Source organism: Brachypodium distachyon, chromosome 1 (assembly GCF_000005505.3).
Source record: "Brachypodium distachyon strain Bd21 chromosome 1, Brachypodium_distachyon_v3.0, whole genome shotgun sequence".
Taxonomy (NCBI): Eukaryota; Viridiplantae; Streptophyta; class Magnoliopsida; order Poales; family Poaceae; genus Brachypodium; species Brachypodium distachyon.
In genome coordinates this window covers 14,644,010-14,658,954 of record NC_016131.3, presented here as the reverse complement: position 1 = coordinate 14,658,954, position 14,945 = coordinate 14,644,010, and the positions used below count along the sequence as shown (strand labels likewise).

At 43.3% G+C, this 14,945-nt stretch overlaps 3 protein-coding genes across 8 annotated transcripts; 1 reads left to right on the top strand and 2 right to left on the bottom strand.

The window, feature by feature from the left end:
• Nucleotides 1-2,233: 2,233 nt before the first annotated feature.
• On the bottom strand, nucleotides 2,234-10,049 carry LOC100839043 (probable indole-3-acetic acid-amido synthetase GH3.11). 5 transcript variants are annotated; one of them, XM_003559767.4, is made up of 8 exons: nucleotides 9,159-10,049; nucleotides 7,419-7,511; nucleotides 7,270-7,310; nucleotides 6,327-6,635; nucleotides 4,930-5,031; nucleotides 3,812-4,626; nucleotides 2,826-3,400; nucleotides 2,234-2,503 (listed from the first exon to the last, which is right to left on the bottom strand). In XM_003559767.4, exons 3-7 carry the CDS (start codon nucleotides 7,302-7,304, stop codon nucleotides 2,835-2,837), a joined length of 1,827 nt encoding a protein of 608 aa, XP_003559815.2. In that variant the 5' UTR covers nucleotides 7,305-7,310; nucleotides 7,419-7,511; nucleotides 9,159-10,049; the 3' UTR covers nucleotides 2,234-2,503; nucleotides 2,826-2,834. The 5 variants fall into 5 exon arrangements, with proteins under 5 accessions (XP_003559815.2, XP_024313668.1, XP_014754855.1 ...); XM_024457900.1 differs by lacking the exon at nucleotides 9,159-10,049 and adding an exon at nucleotides 8,656-9,124; XM_014899369.2 differs by lacking the exon at nucleotides 6,327-6,635 and having other exon boundaries at nucleotides 9,159-10,048.
• Nucleotides 10,050-10,244: 195 nt separating this feature from the next.
• Nucleotides 10,245-12,328, bottom strand: LOC100837758 (40S ribosomal protein S21). 2 transcript variants are annotated; one of them, XM_010235847.3, is made up of 4 exons: nucleotides 12,181-12,328; nucleotides 11,335-11,417; nucleotides 11,124-11,256; nucleotides 10,245-10,522 (listed from the first exon to the last, which is right to left on the bottom strand). In XM_010235847.3, the coding sequence occupies exons 2-4, from the start codon at nucleotides 11,382-11,384 to the stop codon at nucleotides 10,460-10,462; spliced, it is 246 nt and encodes an 81-aa protein (XP_010234149.1). In that variant the 5' UTR covers nucleotides 11,385-11,417; nucleotides 12,181-12,328; the 3' UTR covers nucleotides 10,245-10,459. The 2 variants fall into 2 exon arrangements, with proteins under 2 accessions (XP_010234149.1, XP_003562476.1); XM_003562428.4 differs by having other exon boundaries at nucleotides 11,335-11,414.
• Nucleotides 12,329-13,652: 1,324 nt separating this feature from the next.
• Nucleotides 13,653-14,366, top strand: LOC100838739 (rapid alkalinization factor 23). Its single transcript, XM_003559766.4, has one exon. It carries the CDS (start codon nucleotides 13,735-13,737, stop codon nucleotides 14,041-14,043), a length of 309 nt encoding a protein of 102 aa, XP_003559814.1. The 5' UTR covers nucleotides 13,653-13,734; the 3' UTR covers nucleotides 14,044-14,366.
• The last annotated feature ends 579 nt before the right edge of the window (nucleotides 14,367-14,945 follow it).

The window sequence follows — 14,945 nt, the reverse complement described above, 5'->3', positions numbered from 1 at the left end:
TCACGGCCTGAAACTGTTTATAAATCCAATTTCATCTGAACAAATTTGTTTAATCCAATTGCAGAGATGTAATTGAAATTCGGGATCATTTCGCCATCTCCCAGCCGCATGTCTCTAGCTACATGGTCATGCAACCTGCTGCCAACCTGCACACTTTGGCACTTGCGTTGCAACACAGAAACGGATCCTTATTACCCCAAGTCGTGGCCATCAGCACGGCTTTACTACCCGACATGTGCCTGCCTCTGCCACAATGAAACGAGTCCATCATTTGTTGCTGCTTGCTGTTAATTGCCACTAATTGGTACATAATCTCTCACCCGGCTAACACTAACTAGCGAACCTTGTGGAAACCTGAGCTTAGCTATCCTACGCATGTGCCAAGCAAACCGATCCGTACTCCGATCTTGATGGAAAAGTACAGCGAGCTGTTGCAGCCGTGCAGTGGAGCAATTAGTTAAGCCAGGCCAAGTGATACGCAAAATGTGCAGGGCAATGATCAGTACACTTAGTACTGCTACAGATGAAAGATAACATAGATCCGAGCTTGATATGGAACTTAGTGCTCGATGGACAGATCGATCGAATTCGAGAAGGGGGCACGCGCCCACAGCCACCGGCGATGGCTTTACTTACAGGCAGGGGGATTGTAAAGAAAGTCTCAAAGCTGACACATGGTGTGTAGGACGTGAGTGTGATGATATTAGCAAAGCTCCATCTGGGAAAAGGAAAGGGAAAGAGAGATCTCCTTTGGGCAGTAGGTCCATCCATAATCTCCATTATGCTATCGGTAGCTACTAGCTAGTATCTGATCTTTGATACCCCCTGAACTTTCGCTTGTCGATCGTGTGTTAGCACTAAAGTCAGAAGCAAATTATATTAGCCTCGATTGGCTTGGAACCGGAACGGGAGCCATGATTGCCGTGGCTGGAAAGTTTGAGGAGTGAGCATCATGTTATAGCATGGAGTATCTGCAACTAATGCAAGATTCTTTTTTTGACCAGGGTATATTTGTTGTTACAGTTTGTGTCCATGTCAATATCAATGTACGTATCCGACCGGTCGAAGAATACTGGGCCAATTAATCTGACCTCGAATGTGCCCAGTCCATCGGTCCAGTCTGAGTCCTGAGCCAATACCAAGAATGCTAGCCTAATCAGACATCTTAAAACATCTTCAGCAGAGCTCCTAAACAAGGTCCCTACTCAATTTTTAGGGGCGGAAGCCAAAAATCGTCTTCAGCAGGCTCCCTACTTGGGTCTCTAAAATAGAAAGGCCTAGAAACACACCTATGACTCTCATTCCTGGGGGTCCCTACGAGGCCCGTATCTCTCTTTTTATCGCTCTCTCTCTCCTCTCGCGCGGTCTACTTCCTCCTGCGCGCGTCTGCTTCTCCCGCCATTTTTCCCGCCAAGCCCCCTGCCTCGATCTCGCGCAGGGCCACCGCCCTCGCCCCCACGCAGCGCCGCCGTCCTCGATCTCCTGCAACGCCGCCGCCCTCGCCCCCACGCAGCGCCGCCCTCCTCGACCCAACGCCGCCCCCGTCGACCGCAGCCGTCGCCGCCCTCGACCCCAACTCCGCCGTCTCCCCTCGACCCCAGCTCCGCCCCCGTCGACTCCCGTGCCGCTGCATCCCCTCGACCCCAGCAGCACCGCAGCCTCCAGCCCGTCTCTCACCTCCTTCGTCCCCCAGCCGAATTCTATGCGGTTGAATCATATATGTTTGAATTATTGTGTGGTCAAACTACATGTACAAGTAGAGTTCGTATGAAAATGATGGTCAAAGGAAGTAGGGGCTGAAATATAAGGGCTGCTGCTGAAGATCAAGTTAAAGTAGGGGCTCAAAAAAATCTAGGACAGCACCTAAACAACATATAGGGGCCTTGATATAGGGCTACTGCTGAAGATGCTCTTAGGGCCTCTTTGGAGGGAATGGCAGGTGGTACAAGTTCCTAAAGGTTTTTAAAACACAAGATTGATTGCAACAGTGCATTTGTATGGTTTACAGAACACAATAATTTTGCAGAAATTAGGTGAATGTAGAGACAGGGAGAATTCTATGAAAGGGAAAAAAAAGAAAGAACGGGATCTGACCGCATGTTACTTTTTTCATGGACTGGGGTCCAAATAAAATGCATTGCATGGGTTTTGACAACCCCAATAATATGATCCAGATAGGCCATATATGAAAATTTCATAAGGATTGTGATCCTCCAAATTTTCCATGGAAATCTTTGAATTGAAAAAGATCTGTATTTTTTTACCAACTCAGGATCTGGAAGAGGCCACTGTATTACGTTTATGTAGAACAATTATAGTAACAACATCGCAACAGGAACATACCACCGTTCAGTTCAGACTTCAGATCAACAATCATAGTACCATGGTAAAACAAACAAGCTAATGATTCTCCAAGAAAAGCTAAGCCAGCAGAAATGCTCTCATCCAAGCAGCACGGTTGGTATGATCAGACTGAAATTGAAGCTCTCTGCTCTCGTAAACCCTGCAAGGATGTGCACAAGAAAATTCAGATAAGTTGCTCGGTGTAAAACTACCAAGCTGTTTGATACATGTAATATTTCGGCACTTAATACGAGACAGAGGGAGTACCAAGGATTCCCTTTTTCGTTTTGTGCAATGTTAACTATGCATATGGAGGTGGCTGTGCTTAGCCTGAAGAATCTAACAGAACAAATTGGACGTAGGAACTTCAGAACCATACATATAATGCATACCGATCCCGAGAATATAAATGCTCCTCCTTTTCAGTAGATTACTTAGATTGAAAACGTGTACCGATAAAGCATTGTTGCTGCTGTTTTTACCTGAAATGTTTACATAGTCCATTGAGGATCCCGGGGACTGAAGAAAGAAGCAATGACCTTGGAGTTGAGCACCTTCAGGGCAAGACCAGACTCTATGCACCTTGGTGTCTTGTACTGGTTGATGGAGCTCCCTTGACTAACCAACAGATCCATCAGAGCATCGAACGCACCGGCCTCAACCAGCCGTATCTCCAGGGGGCCTACTGACTTGTCATGGGCTCTGCAGCGCCTGTAGATGTAGTCGAGCGACTCCTCGACAGCGGTGCAGCAGCTCTCGAGGAGCTGCGCATCGAGAGGCGCCCCGCCTTCGCATGTGGACTTGATCTCCCAGAAGAGCACATAGTGGCCAGGGACGGTGGAGGTGTCTGCGTAGCTGGTGTACTCGAGGAGGATGTAGTTTCGATCCTCCAGGATTTTCTTGGCACGGGTGACACTGTTGTGGAGATCCTCCTCGTTGGTCTTGTCGGAGTCGATGCTGAGGATGACGTTCCTCCGGCAGATGAATTTGAACTGCGGTGCACAGTTGTAGAAGCCTGTGACCTGAAGAACATCGCCAACCCTGTACCTGTAAAGACCTGGGCCAAAAAACGAACTTCATGACACACATGTACATGCAGTTTTATTTCCTTGCTAGCAGCCTATTGGTAATGTTTACCGTGTGCCAAGCATTGATCTTTAAATTGATTTTTTTCTACTCTCTCATGTACCGCGACACAATAGCTGCCAGTTTCCTAATTTCAATTCACAACAATCATTCTGGTTGTAGTTAAGAAGGAATCTTTAAGCCAAAACAAGAGCTTCAACAGATAGTGTTCGGAAAAGTGAGGTTTGACTGTACAGTGGTCAAATATCATATTACACAAGCATAAATCACGCTCAAACATATTCTGGAGAAAAAGTTGATCTGGTTCTCGGTTTACCTATACATATATGCTTACTCCAAACAAATTTCTGCTATGTAGGATATTGGCAGGAGATGTTCTTACCAGAAAATGTGGTAACCACAAGCTCATAGTAGCATCCGACCTTGACATCCACCAGGCTGACAAGCTTATCATTCTCCACCACATCCTCATCATCCGTCACTCTGAGGCCATCCTCCAAAGGTATGAACTCAAAGTAGGCCATGTTTGGGAGGATGGTGTAAGACACGTCGGTTGGGTTACACAATGGCCTCAGATTGACACCAAAATAGCTCTCCGAGGAAGCGTACATGGTGCATACCAAGGGAATCCTACCACCACTATAGAACTCCAGCATAGGGATGTATTGTGCCATTGTGCCAGTAAGAACAGCTTCGATGTACTTGACATTAGGCCATAGCCTGCCTAGAATCCCCTTCCATGGCCCACAGCTGCATATTTCCTCGAGCTCATCAGCTAGCTCCGGGTTTGGCAATGCAAGAAAGCCCACCATGGCCAAACGACACGCATTGTTCGTGACATTTGAATTGAGTTTACCAATCCGTATGTCGTTAACAAGGTCACGCCAGTGCTGCTCAAGAAAGCTGATGGAACGAAGGAACGCTGAGGCAAAGACTGCCCCGAGGCGGAGGACGTGATGTCGTTCAATGAGGCCACAGAGCAACTGGCAATACATACTCTGTTGGCTGTCAGGGCAAAGAATAACCTCATCAGGACTGGTGTAGTTGTTGTACAGGTCATGTTTGCGGTGCAGGAAGTGAGGACTCTTGTAATAGCTAGTGAGGACTGATCGAACCGGAATGCCAGAATCCGTCAGCGTTTCAGCTTTCACAAAGAGAAGATACATGGCTTTCCCCTCACCAAGGCCCGATACATACCTGCAGATTGAACCAACAAGTAAATCGACCACAAACTCTTAATATGCCTATAAACATACACACATGTGTGGCAGTCTATTTATTACATATGAATATAGCCAGGAAAGAAAGCAATGAAAGTAACTCAAGAGTCAAGACATGTAGGGTGCCTGGGCGTTATGTCCAAAATACAGGTATATCATACCAAGTCAAATTATCTTCATAAGTAGTTAACTGCAAGAAGTTGAGAAATACCAGAACTAACTGCATTTAACAGTCAATATGTTACGTGCCACAAAAGTTGCATAAAAAACAAAAACTTACTTGTTCATTATAGGCATCAGCAGACTATAGAGGTAGGTTCGACGGTCAAGATCCTCAGAGATGGCCGGCATCAATCTTGGCTCACCCCGAGAAGTTCCAGAACTGTAAGTTAATGATGGTTAAAAATCTTAGGCATGATCACCAAATAAATAGTAAAAACTACTAATAATAGCACGTTTTGACAGCAAAGAGCGATAAATTAAGGAGCATGGATAAAACATTACGGCCTTTCCCAGAGAAGCATGCTTGGTTTGCTGGCCACTTTGCATCTTCCTGGGAGGCACTCTTTTGTTAACTATGTTATGTGGGGTTCATTGAGCTGTGCAAGTAATGATTTTCCATTCCTTTCATCTGTCTTGATGCAAAAAATGCCCAACTTTTCTGTGTGTCAGAAAAGAAAATGTTTTACTAGTCTATTTCCATCCTTCCATGGGGAGATTTAAGGAGATAGAAGCTCATTCGGTGAGCTCCAAACAATATAATCTACTATTGATAGGATATGTTCACAGAAATGTCCGGGAACGGAACAATCCACAAGCGGTAGCTATCATTGGCAAAAGAAAACAATGGCATGGTCGAGGAGATAGCAAACCATTAGTATTTAGTATAATGGGCACTCATACTGTCTAGAGGGGATAGTTCAAAAACTTCAAACTAGCTTACTACTCCTTATGGGTGAATAAACTATCTGAATCTCAAGAGAGGTCCCATCCATATAGCAACCATATTGACACTTAAATAACTTATCATTGTTAAAGTCACATAGCTTAACGGGCTCTTGAAATGTGAGAACCACAAAGAAAAATTATCTGTGTGTTCAGCATGTATCAGCAAGCGATGCTTGAAGCATCAGTCCACAGCCTCACGGGTATAGTCATGTCAAAGAACTGACATGCATCTAATAAGCTGAGGCATAAGAACCTTTATAGATATATGGGCTTTTAAGAACAGAAAACAGAGTAGTTCCATGAACCTTGCGGGGCTGTCAAATTTTGTAACCACATGAGGATTGGCACAACCTAACATTCTCATCTGTACATATCCCTCCACATAAGTCCTTACCAGTTACACATGATAACAGCTTTCATGGGATCAGTATAACTTGCAACCTTATCAAGCTAGTTTGTTTTGTCAATTCGAACTGGAACATGCTGAAAGCAACCAATTTACTTAGTAAATCTCGAATGGAAACCTTGCAGTAACTAAATCCAGCCTAACAAGTAGCAATAATACCTATTCCATCATATTAGCCCTTTTATGACACAAGACACTTCCATCAATGCCAAGAAGAAGTAGGGTGTGGCAAATTTCTAACAAAAATATAAGCTGGTTCTTACTATCTCTAACATACATAAGCGAAAATGCTAACTTACGAGAGTAGCAGGATTAGAGCGCACCTTCTTAGCAGTTCTACAATTCTGTCTCCACATATGATTGAAGAATCCTCACCAGTTGAGATTCTCGCAATGTAGGGCTGGACCACATCATATGTCACTACTGGAACGTTTCTATTGAAGGTGGAAATGTTTGTGGATCCATTCATGAATTTGCTCAAGTACTCACTAGCCTGATTCCTCTCGAGGATTTTTGTCAGTATGAGCTCTTGGGCTTCTTTGGCATTCACTGTCAGCATCTCAAGCTCTTGAAGAGCATCACTTCTCTTGTACCCTAGCTTATTCTTGTCCATAACACAAGCAAAAGAAGAACTAGAAATGGACCTTAAGTTAAAGAGGGGGGCAGCTGCTCAAAGTATTAAACTTCTGGAGCTTGTTTGCCCTTTATATAATGTGATAGTGCCATCTAAGAAGCATATCTACTTAATATTTCCACTTTACAAGAGAGATTCTTGGCCAATTAGAAAGTGCATCCCATATAGCCATGTAAGATGATCCACTTATTATCTTTCAGGACATGGCAATATGTTTTATTATTTCTGGAACTCCCACTATAATTGTTCTTGCGCGTGCTCCACTATACATTACCCCGTTTTGTCTTGTGAAATGCAACTCCACCTGTTTTTTTATTATGTACCTTTACGAACCACATCTCCTTTTCCTTGACGAAACCATGTAATACACATGTACTAGTATTGAAGTATATATACATACTAGCAATCAAGAACATACTTGACACATAGTGATTATCAAAAGACTGTACACTTAGTTGACCAATATGCATGACCGTATGGTTGCAAATGTTGTAAAATATAAGTAAAAAAGAAGGCATATTGGTCAACCAAGAGTACAGTCTTTTGCTAATCTCTATGTGCCCTATGGTGAAAATGTGCCCTATGGTTCATCTTTTTGTATGAAGTATTAAATGATTGGGATAATATCTTACTTGTATAGGTAATTAGTACCATGATGTCTCCTCATTTGTACCTATTTAATCAGAAAATCGAAGGTCAAGAACCACACAAATACTTAGATAAAACCTCTAAAGATGGCAGTTTAAAACAGGCAATTAATGTTGTCTGGGGGCATGATAACCTGGTACGAGACCCAAAAGTTTCAAACAGTAATATATTCATTGTAGCAGACTGCTGAACAGACTCTTCGGGAGTGAGAGTGGAGATGATCTGACTGCACATGAAAAATTACAATTAGTTACCAGATCCCTGCATGAGTTGTGCAAAATATTAAGGCTCTCATATATTGTGAACACAAAGAGAAAACAGAAAGCATTAAAAACAACATTGATGCGTCAGAAAATCCCACGGAACTGAGCATCATTGCAAAATATCTGTGGACTTTTTCAAGTCAATATCGTAGGAAACTGAGCATGGAGCTACCGTCAACAACAAATCGAACATACAGGCAAACAATGTCCCAGTGAAAAACCACTCAACAAGATTGTGAGGCAAAAGGTGCACATGAAGAGACAAGGATAATCAGTTAACCACGCTAAAGTTAACAATAATGCACCTGAGGAATACATATCATGAACAGCCATGGTATGGGATCGCACGCAACCAAGCAGCACAGTACAGTAGGAAGCAACAAAGATAAAAACGCATTGTCTCCGCTTCAAAAATATTCTTGAAAAGTTGTATCAGCATCTGAATGCTTCATGTATAGTCCAAAACACCAGGATGTGCAGCTACGCCATAATCAAAAGAATTATATGCTTAACTGTGTTTTGCAAGTTATATCAGAATTAGTACTTCCAAGGGACCAAAATTAACTAGGTCCTCAGCTCCATTTAGCCAATAAAACATTTGGCCATAATCAAAAACCAAATGAAATACTACAGGCAAGGCCAACTTGAAGCAACCAACGATCAGTCAACAATAAAAAGGTCAAATTGCCTATGTATGTGCTCAATTAGCTGCATTCTCTAACTTAAACATGTGTACATGACTAGAAAGGTTATTGATACAACTGAAGTGATGGAAAAATCCATAATATATTTCTCTCGACTCAAGAACCTCTCACAGAAGTGAGATGCCCGTACCATACGGTAGCCTATTCCAAAAGGTGGTGTCGATGGAACCGTGTACGTAACAATACGCAGGCATCGTGGATGTTTGTGATATTCTCTAGTCAATTCAGGATAAAGGCTGTGCTGTTACAGTTTGCGGATGCTCGCCGCATATGGTGCAGTCCCTATGGTGGTTCCTTACTCCCCATCCATTAACTACGTACAGGGAAAGGGAAACATTGCACAGATTCTTTCCTAAAGTTGAAATGCTTAATGAAAAAGACAAGGTATTCGGTCTCTCATGACCTTTTCCATCTAATATACCCTTGCCCTTCCTGATCCTCGTCCTTGTGAGATGTCCTCGCCTTCTCACTTGACAAAAGAAATTGATCAGATGAGCGGCAAGCCCGCATCTACCATGAACACAATAAGGACGTGTGCAAGAAATGAACTAGTACTAACAGATGTAAACACCTACATGGTTTGGCAGTTTTGTCATTTTACCAAACAGTTGGTGGGCGCGACATTAAGCAAGAAAGTGGTCTTCACCCCAAAAGTAAAAAGGAACAAATCTTTCCGTATATTTGTTCTCCAACATAAATCACTCAAGTCAACATCGTCCTAAAGCCAACGTCTACAAAATATCTATGTCTAATCTCCATGACTCTTAAAAAGTTTTTCAAGAAAAACATCACAGCTAAATCCAGTTAGAGAAACAGTGCACAAAGGCTCCAGGTGTTTACAAATCAAGAATTGTAGAAACTATGGCAAAAACATAAAATCAGGTTAATTGGATCAATCATACATACCACCATAAGGAAATGGGAGAGGGAGGCACGAGAGGGGGCACTTTCATGATGGAGGTGTGGGCATGCTTGGGGGAATGCACTGTGCTTTTGGGAAATGCTTGCCTTTGGTGTCCCTTCTTTCCATCAGGAACAGTAGGGACCTGGACTTCTCATGCTTGCTCCCTCCCTGACCTGGGCCAGTAGCCCAGTAGCTTCTCTTTGGAGTAGGATGGTGGATTGGTGGGGGACATCAAGGAAAGAACTACAGCATCACCATCCACTGCTAAGTAGGAGAGCACCTATAGTCGCAACCTGAATTTTGCGCACATGGTTGGACCTTTCTTCAACATTCCTACACACTTCTGTAATGAAGGTACAAGTGAGACTCAGACTTGGGTGGTTGATGATGGCAACCTTGTGCTACACACCTAAGAGTACTCATGTCCCCTACAGTTAGCACCTTACTTTGCTACTGATCCTAGATGAAACATGGAGAGAACATCTAGAAAAATTAAAATTATGTGAATTTCTCTCCAGGACAACTTCAGTACACCCATTTCTTCTCCTGTTCATTTAGAAGTCGAAGATTTTGTTTTGTGTTCTAAATTTAGCTTATTGTTTCCTGTCAGCTTTCTGTTTTTCAAAATGCTGATGGAATACAGTAGGTCCCCTCAACAAATCAAACTGAACTCATTTGACCTGTCCCACAGTAACTCTTAACTCTCTATCATGAATAAGAAATAGTAAGCTCTATTTGCAGATTTGTTCTTTAAGATTGACAAAAAAAATTGAAATATGACATTTGTTCAAGAAAAAAAATTCATAAATTTCTTTTGCCAAACAAGTATGTGGATTTATTCATGTTTGGAATAAGCCACCGGTTGCTGGCTACAGAATGCAAGAGTTATCTTCCCACCTACACACTAATCTTCCCATTTGTTTTTGAAAGTGATTTAATCTGTAAAACACCTTCTACACCACATCTGGCTAAATCTGACAAGTTTATCCAGCTTCAGGCGGCATGAAACTAGAGAAAGCAAGTACAGCAACTCAATGACAGACCAGGGGTTAAAAAATGGCTTAAACGCAGTTCAGAAATCAGCCATATTCTCAGGAAGGATTGCATCATAGAACTTTCATCATAGAAACATAGACAATTTGTAATCAAAGGTCAATCATAACTGATTCTTCAAGTAAGGTTTCATCATAGCCAACATGGACCATTCATACGCAAGGCATAAACAACTATAACAGATTCCTCAAATAAAGTTTATTACGGCTTCATAAGGACCTATTCTAGCAAAATATCCCAAGCGGGACTCCTACTGCTTGAGCTCAGCCTTCTTCTGCTGCCAGAGCCTGTCCAAAGCACCATCCGCATCACCCTGCAAACAAGATGGTATAGCTTTATAAGAACCACAGACAGGGTTGCATCAACAATCATGTAACAACTAAGATCTCAAGGCATGCTTAATCAAATTACCAATTATCATCATTCTGAGTAGCCACAAGAATATCAATCTTAGCCGACATGCAACCAGAGAAGTATTCTAAAAGGGAACAAATTCACCATAGGATTACTAAGTAGAAAATAAAACCGTTTTGGAACAGCCAAGTTATTACCAATACCCATGCACAACTGATCAAGCGTTTCTGTATATGTAACTCAGATGTTAACAGGGTTACCAATACCCATGAACAATTTTAAAATGCTAGCCAGAATGGTGTTGCTTCTGGATAATCTCGAATTGTATCACGTATGTACAGCTGTAGATAAAATACATCCTCGAGCAAATAAATTAATGAACCTTCATTTTGAGTGGCTAAACACTAACAGTTTCACCCCACCGATCTCCTCACAAAAATAATAAACTGAAAACCCACCCATTTCATAAAACATTCAGAAGTGAACAGAGAGAATCTGGATCCTTCACACAATGTGCTTTAAAACAAATGACTGGTGTCAGAATAACAGGGGTAAAGCACCTGGCCACGGACAAATCCAGAGAGAGCAAAAGTGGTGAAACGGCCATCATACAGTCCATTCTCATCCACATGCCCGATGTTGATCTGGACAGAAGCATGGTCCTTGGCAGTTATGATCCTGTTCGTGGCAGAGCTGCGAGAACCAGTACAACTCAAGCATCAGAAAGGTTGCCATGCCACAGCATTTTAGCAAGAACACGACTACACGTACCACTTCCTGGGGACATAGAGATCCACCATCTTTCCCTCCTCGTTCTGCATGGCTGCAACTGGAGGGATACCGGAACACTACTGCTGGTCATCAAAGAAACATATACATATTTAGCAGTGAAACTAACCACCAAGGATGCTATTGTATGAAGAAGATTAGCGGCGTTCCATAAACGGTTTTCTAGAACCATTTTTAACTGGCTACCGTTTTGGTATTTATTTTTTTGACTACGCAACCACCATGATAGTTCATAACACTAGCGTCTCCAGCTGTGAATTGAAACTGCTTGTTTTGACAGGTCAAAGTCAATCCGCATATGAACACCGCCAAAGAATACTCCCACCCGTTTCTTTATGTGAGGCGTATTTTGTGTACCCCAAATTCTTGGTTTGACTAATAATTCATCATAGCAATGCCCCAGCACCAAACCAGCCCAACAATATTTTAAGTTTTAATAGTATACGTGAGGAAGTAGTTGAGATCAACAATGTATCCGTGTTTAGCAAATTCGACAGCAATCCACAAGAATACAACTACAACAGCCACTAAACAAACATAAATACTTCAAAAAAGTACACCCAAAAATCCCATCTCTCCAATCACATCTTCTCGCGACAAAATCACGAGTAGATTCATCATTCATGGAAAGTAAACTAGACAATCGCACATAAACAATTCTAACGATTGCTGCAATAGTAGAACACGGATTTTGTGAAGGACAACGAAATCGACGCCGAACATAGGAAGGAATCTGCGTAGATTAGCGGCGAACTGACGTGCATTTAACAACGGGCAGGAGACTACCAATACAGGCAATGGAGTGAGGACGGGGAAATCACGGTGTACCTCCGATCTAAGGAAGGAGGAGACGGGTGCTGCGGTTGCGACGGCGCTGCGATGAGCATGAAAGAGATCACACGCGGTGGTCAGAATTGGATTTTACAGCTGGGGATTTTTTTTAAGGGGAATTTATACTTTCATAAACCCTAGAGGCCTTGTTTAGAATTTAAGGCCGTTCTTTTGGAGTGTTGGGTCCATTGGGCCTTTCTAGGAGGTCAATGGGGTTTGTCCGGCTTTTCGGTTTCTTTTTTGCTGTAGTTATTGGGCCATAATTATTTTGGTCAGCATTTTCTCGGAAAAAAGAGTATGGTCAGCATTGTCATTCACTCGTGAATGAGAAAAAAAAGGAAAAAATGCACTACATACACACGTGGGACCTAATAACTCGGCGTGCAAAAACCTATTTTGAAGGAATCTTAGAACTCCGGCGGTCCCTCCTTGTCACTCAGCCGATCTAACACCGAGATGCGGTGGAACTACGGCTCAAAGTTTGCCATATAGTTTTATTACTTTTTCGTTAGATTTTTGTGTCCTTGATTGCGGCAGCGGCGTCTAGATAAATATCATACTAGTTTCGTCCTCATCATATTGTAGATGCCACATCCATTCCATGTTTTTTCGTATTTTTTAGTCTTTTCCATCTTATCAGTTAACTTCTGAAGCAACGGTTTCACGGCTTGTCATGTGAGGGTGCTTCTCCGCCCACGATGCATTCAACAATCTTCTTTTTGAGATGGTCAGCTCATGCAGTTTTTCAAAACTATGAGATCAGTTCAGCTCGTGCAACGTGGCTTCAGTCATCAGATACATTGATGAACATCAAGAAGTAAAAGGTGGATCTCTAAGGATTGGCTTCAAAGGATGATCGTGGAGCTTTTACTTTTATGAAAGGTCTTCGTCGGTTATGTTTGTTCCGGTCGTACCGATCCACCGTAGCTTTCTTTTAGGAATCAATAAAACTGATCATTGTCCCAAAAAATCATAACCTCACGATCTCTCTGGTTGAGAATATTCATAGGCAAACAAGAGAACTCGAATTCTTAGATCATTTTTGTGCATGTTTTTTTCTCGAGAAAAATAGGAACTCTGTTACGCAGGAATAGAAAGCCAAAAAGATCTGCTAGCAACACCGGAGCAAGCTGTGACCACACAAGCCGGTCAGTCGCCCGCCACTACGAAACTTAGCTTTGCGCATTTGAACCCTGTCTTGATCGTGATCTAATTTTCGGTTGCAACCTGTAAATCCGAGCATCAACAAGCAACAACATCTTGAGGAGCTGGTGAAACCGAAATTCTTACTCCGTAGATAGGAACTCTGTTGTTGTTGTCGCTTTGCATTTGAAAATGGAAAACGAAAATGCCCCAGTCGCAACCTGCAAATCCGAGCATCCCTCCACGCCAGAAACCGTAGTAGTGGAACCCCACCCCAGCGACAGCAAACAAGAGCCCCCCGCCGCGTTTAAAAACCCCGTAGCGTCCATCCCTCCATCCCCAGACTCCCCCAAATCCATAGCCCCTCGCACGTCGATCCAGCAAAGAAAAACGACCCGATCCACCACCATGGCGCCGCGTGCTCTGCCTCTGCCCCTTCTCCTTGTCCTCGTGCTGGCCGTGGGTCTCTTCGCCGCCGCCCACGCGAGCGCCGCCGGCGGAGACTTCGGCGAGAGGCGGCGGTGGCTGCAGGAGGACAACAGCAGCAGCACCGCGGGCGCCGCCAGCCTGCTGATGGGTTACATCAGCTACAGCGCGCTGTTCGCGGACAGCGTGCCGTGCTCGCGGCAGGGCGCGTCCTACTACAACTGCCAGCCCGGCGCCGAGGCCAATCCTTACCAGCGCGGCTGCTCCGCCATCACGCAGTGCCGCGACTGACCGGCAATCTATCTCCTTTTGCCACCACGGATTTGATCTTCCCATTTTGTTTCTCTTCTTCTGCTTCTGCTGCTGTGATTGCCGCTGTGTGTTTACGATCGATGTAACTATATATGTATGTATGAGATTATTGGATTGGTTGATGCCTTTTGATGTTATACGAGCAGTTAACGGGGAGAGTACATTTGAGTTTAATTAAGGTGGTGTTTCTGGATGTGGTTTTCTTCTATACACGCATTCTCCATTTACCCGTTTGATTGGCCAGAAGAATGATATGGTCATCTCTACTGGCCAGGCCAATAAAACTCTGTCTGTTAAGTTGATGTTTTCCTCTCCGCTTAATTACCATGATGATAGCTACGTCCGGGAACTTCGAGAGTTGTCGCTACCATTTCCATCGTATTTGCGCCAGAGAGAAGGAACAATTAAGCACTCTCATTTGTTTCAAGGTTTCACTATGCCCGAAACGACCATGAATGCAGTTGGAAACAATGCTGCTGGTAGCCAACTAACCAGCTGTTGCAGACAGTACTCCCCTAGCAAAAGGCGGTGCACGACGTACGTAGCTGTGTCTCCTGTACATGTACTGGCTCGCCACTACGTATTGGGAGACATGGGAGCTCTTGACCTGGGGCTGGGATCCAAGGAGGACATGGCAGCCACGAATTAAACCCGAGCAAGTCGCAGGAAATAATTAACATGTACACAATTCTTCGTACTCCCTTCGACCGGTATTACTTATCTCAAATTTATTCAAATACAGATGTATTTATGAATAAAAAAATCTAAATATATGTAATATTTGACAATTAATTTCGGTCAGAAAGAGTAGGAGAAAAGACAGCAGCTTGCCAGACACTTGAAATTTACCAATTGTCTGTTCGATCAGCCAATCATGGAGA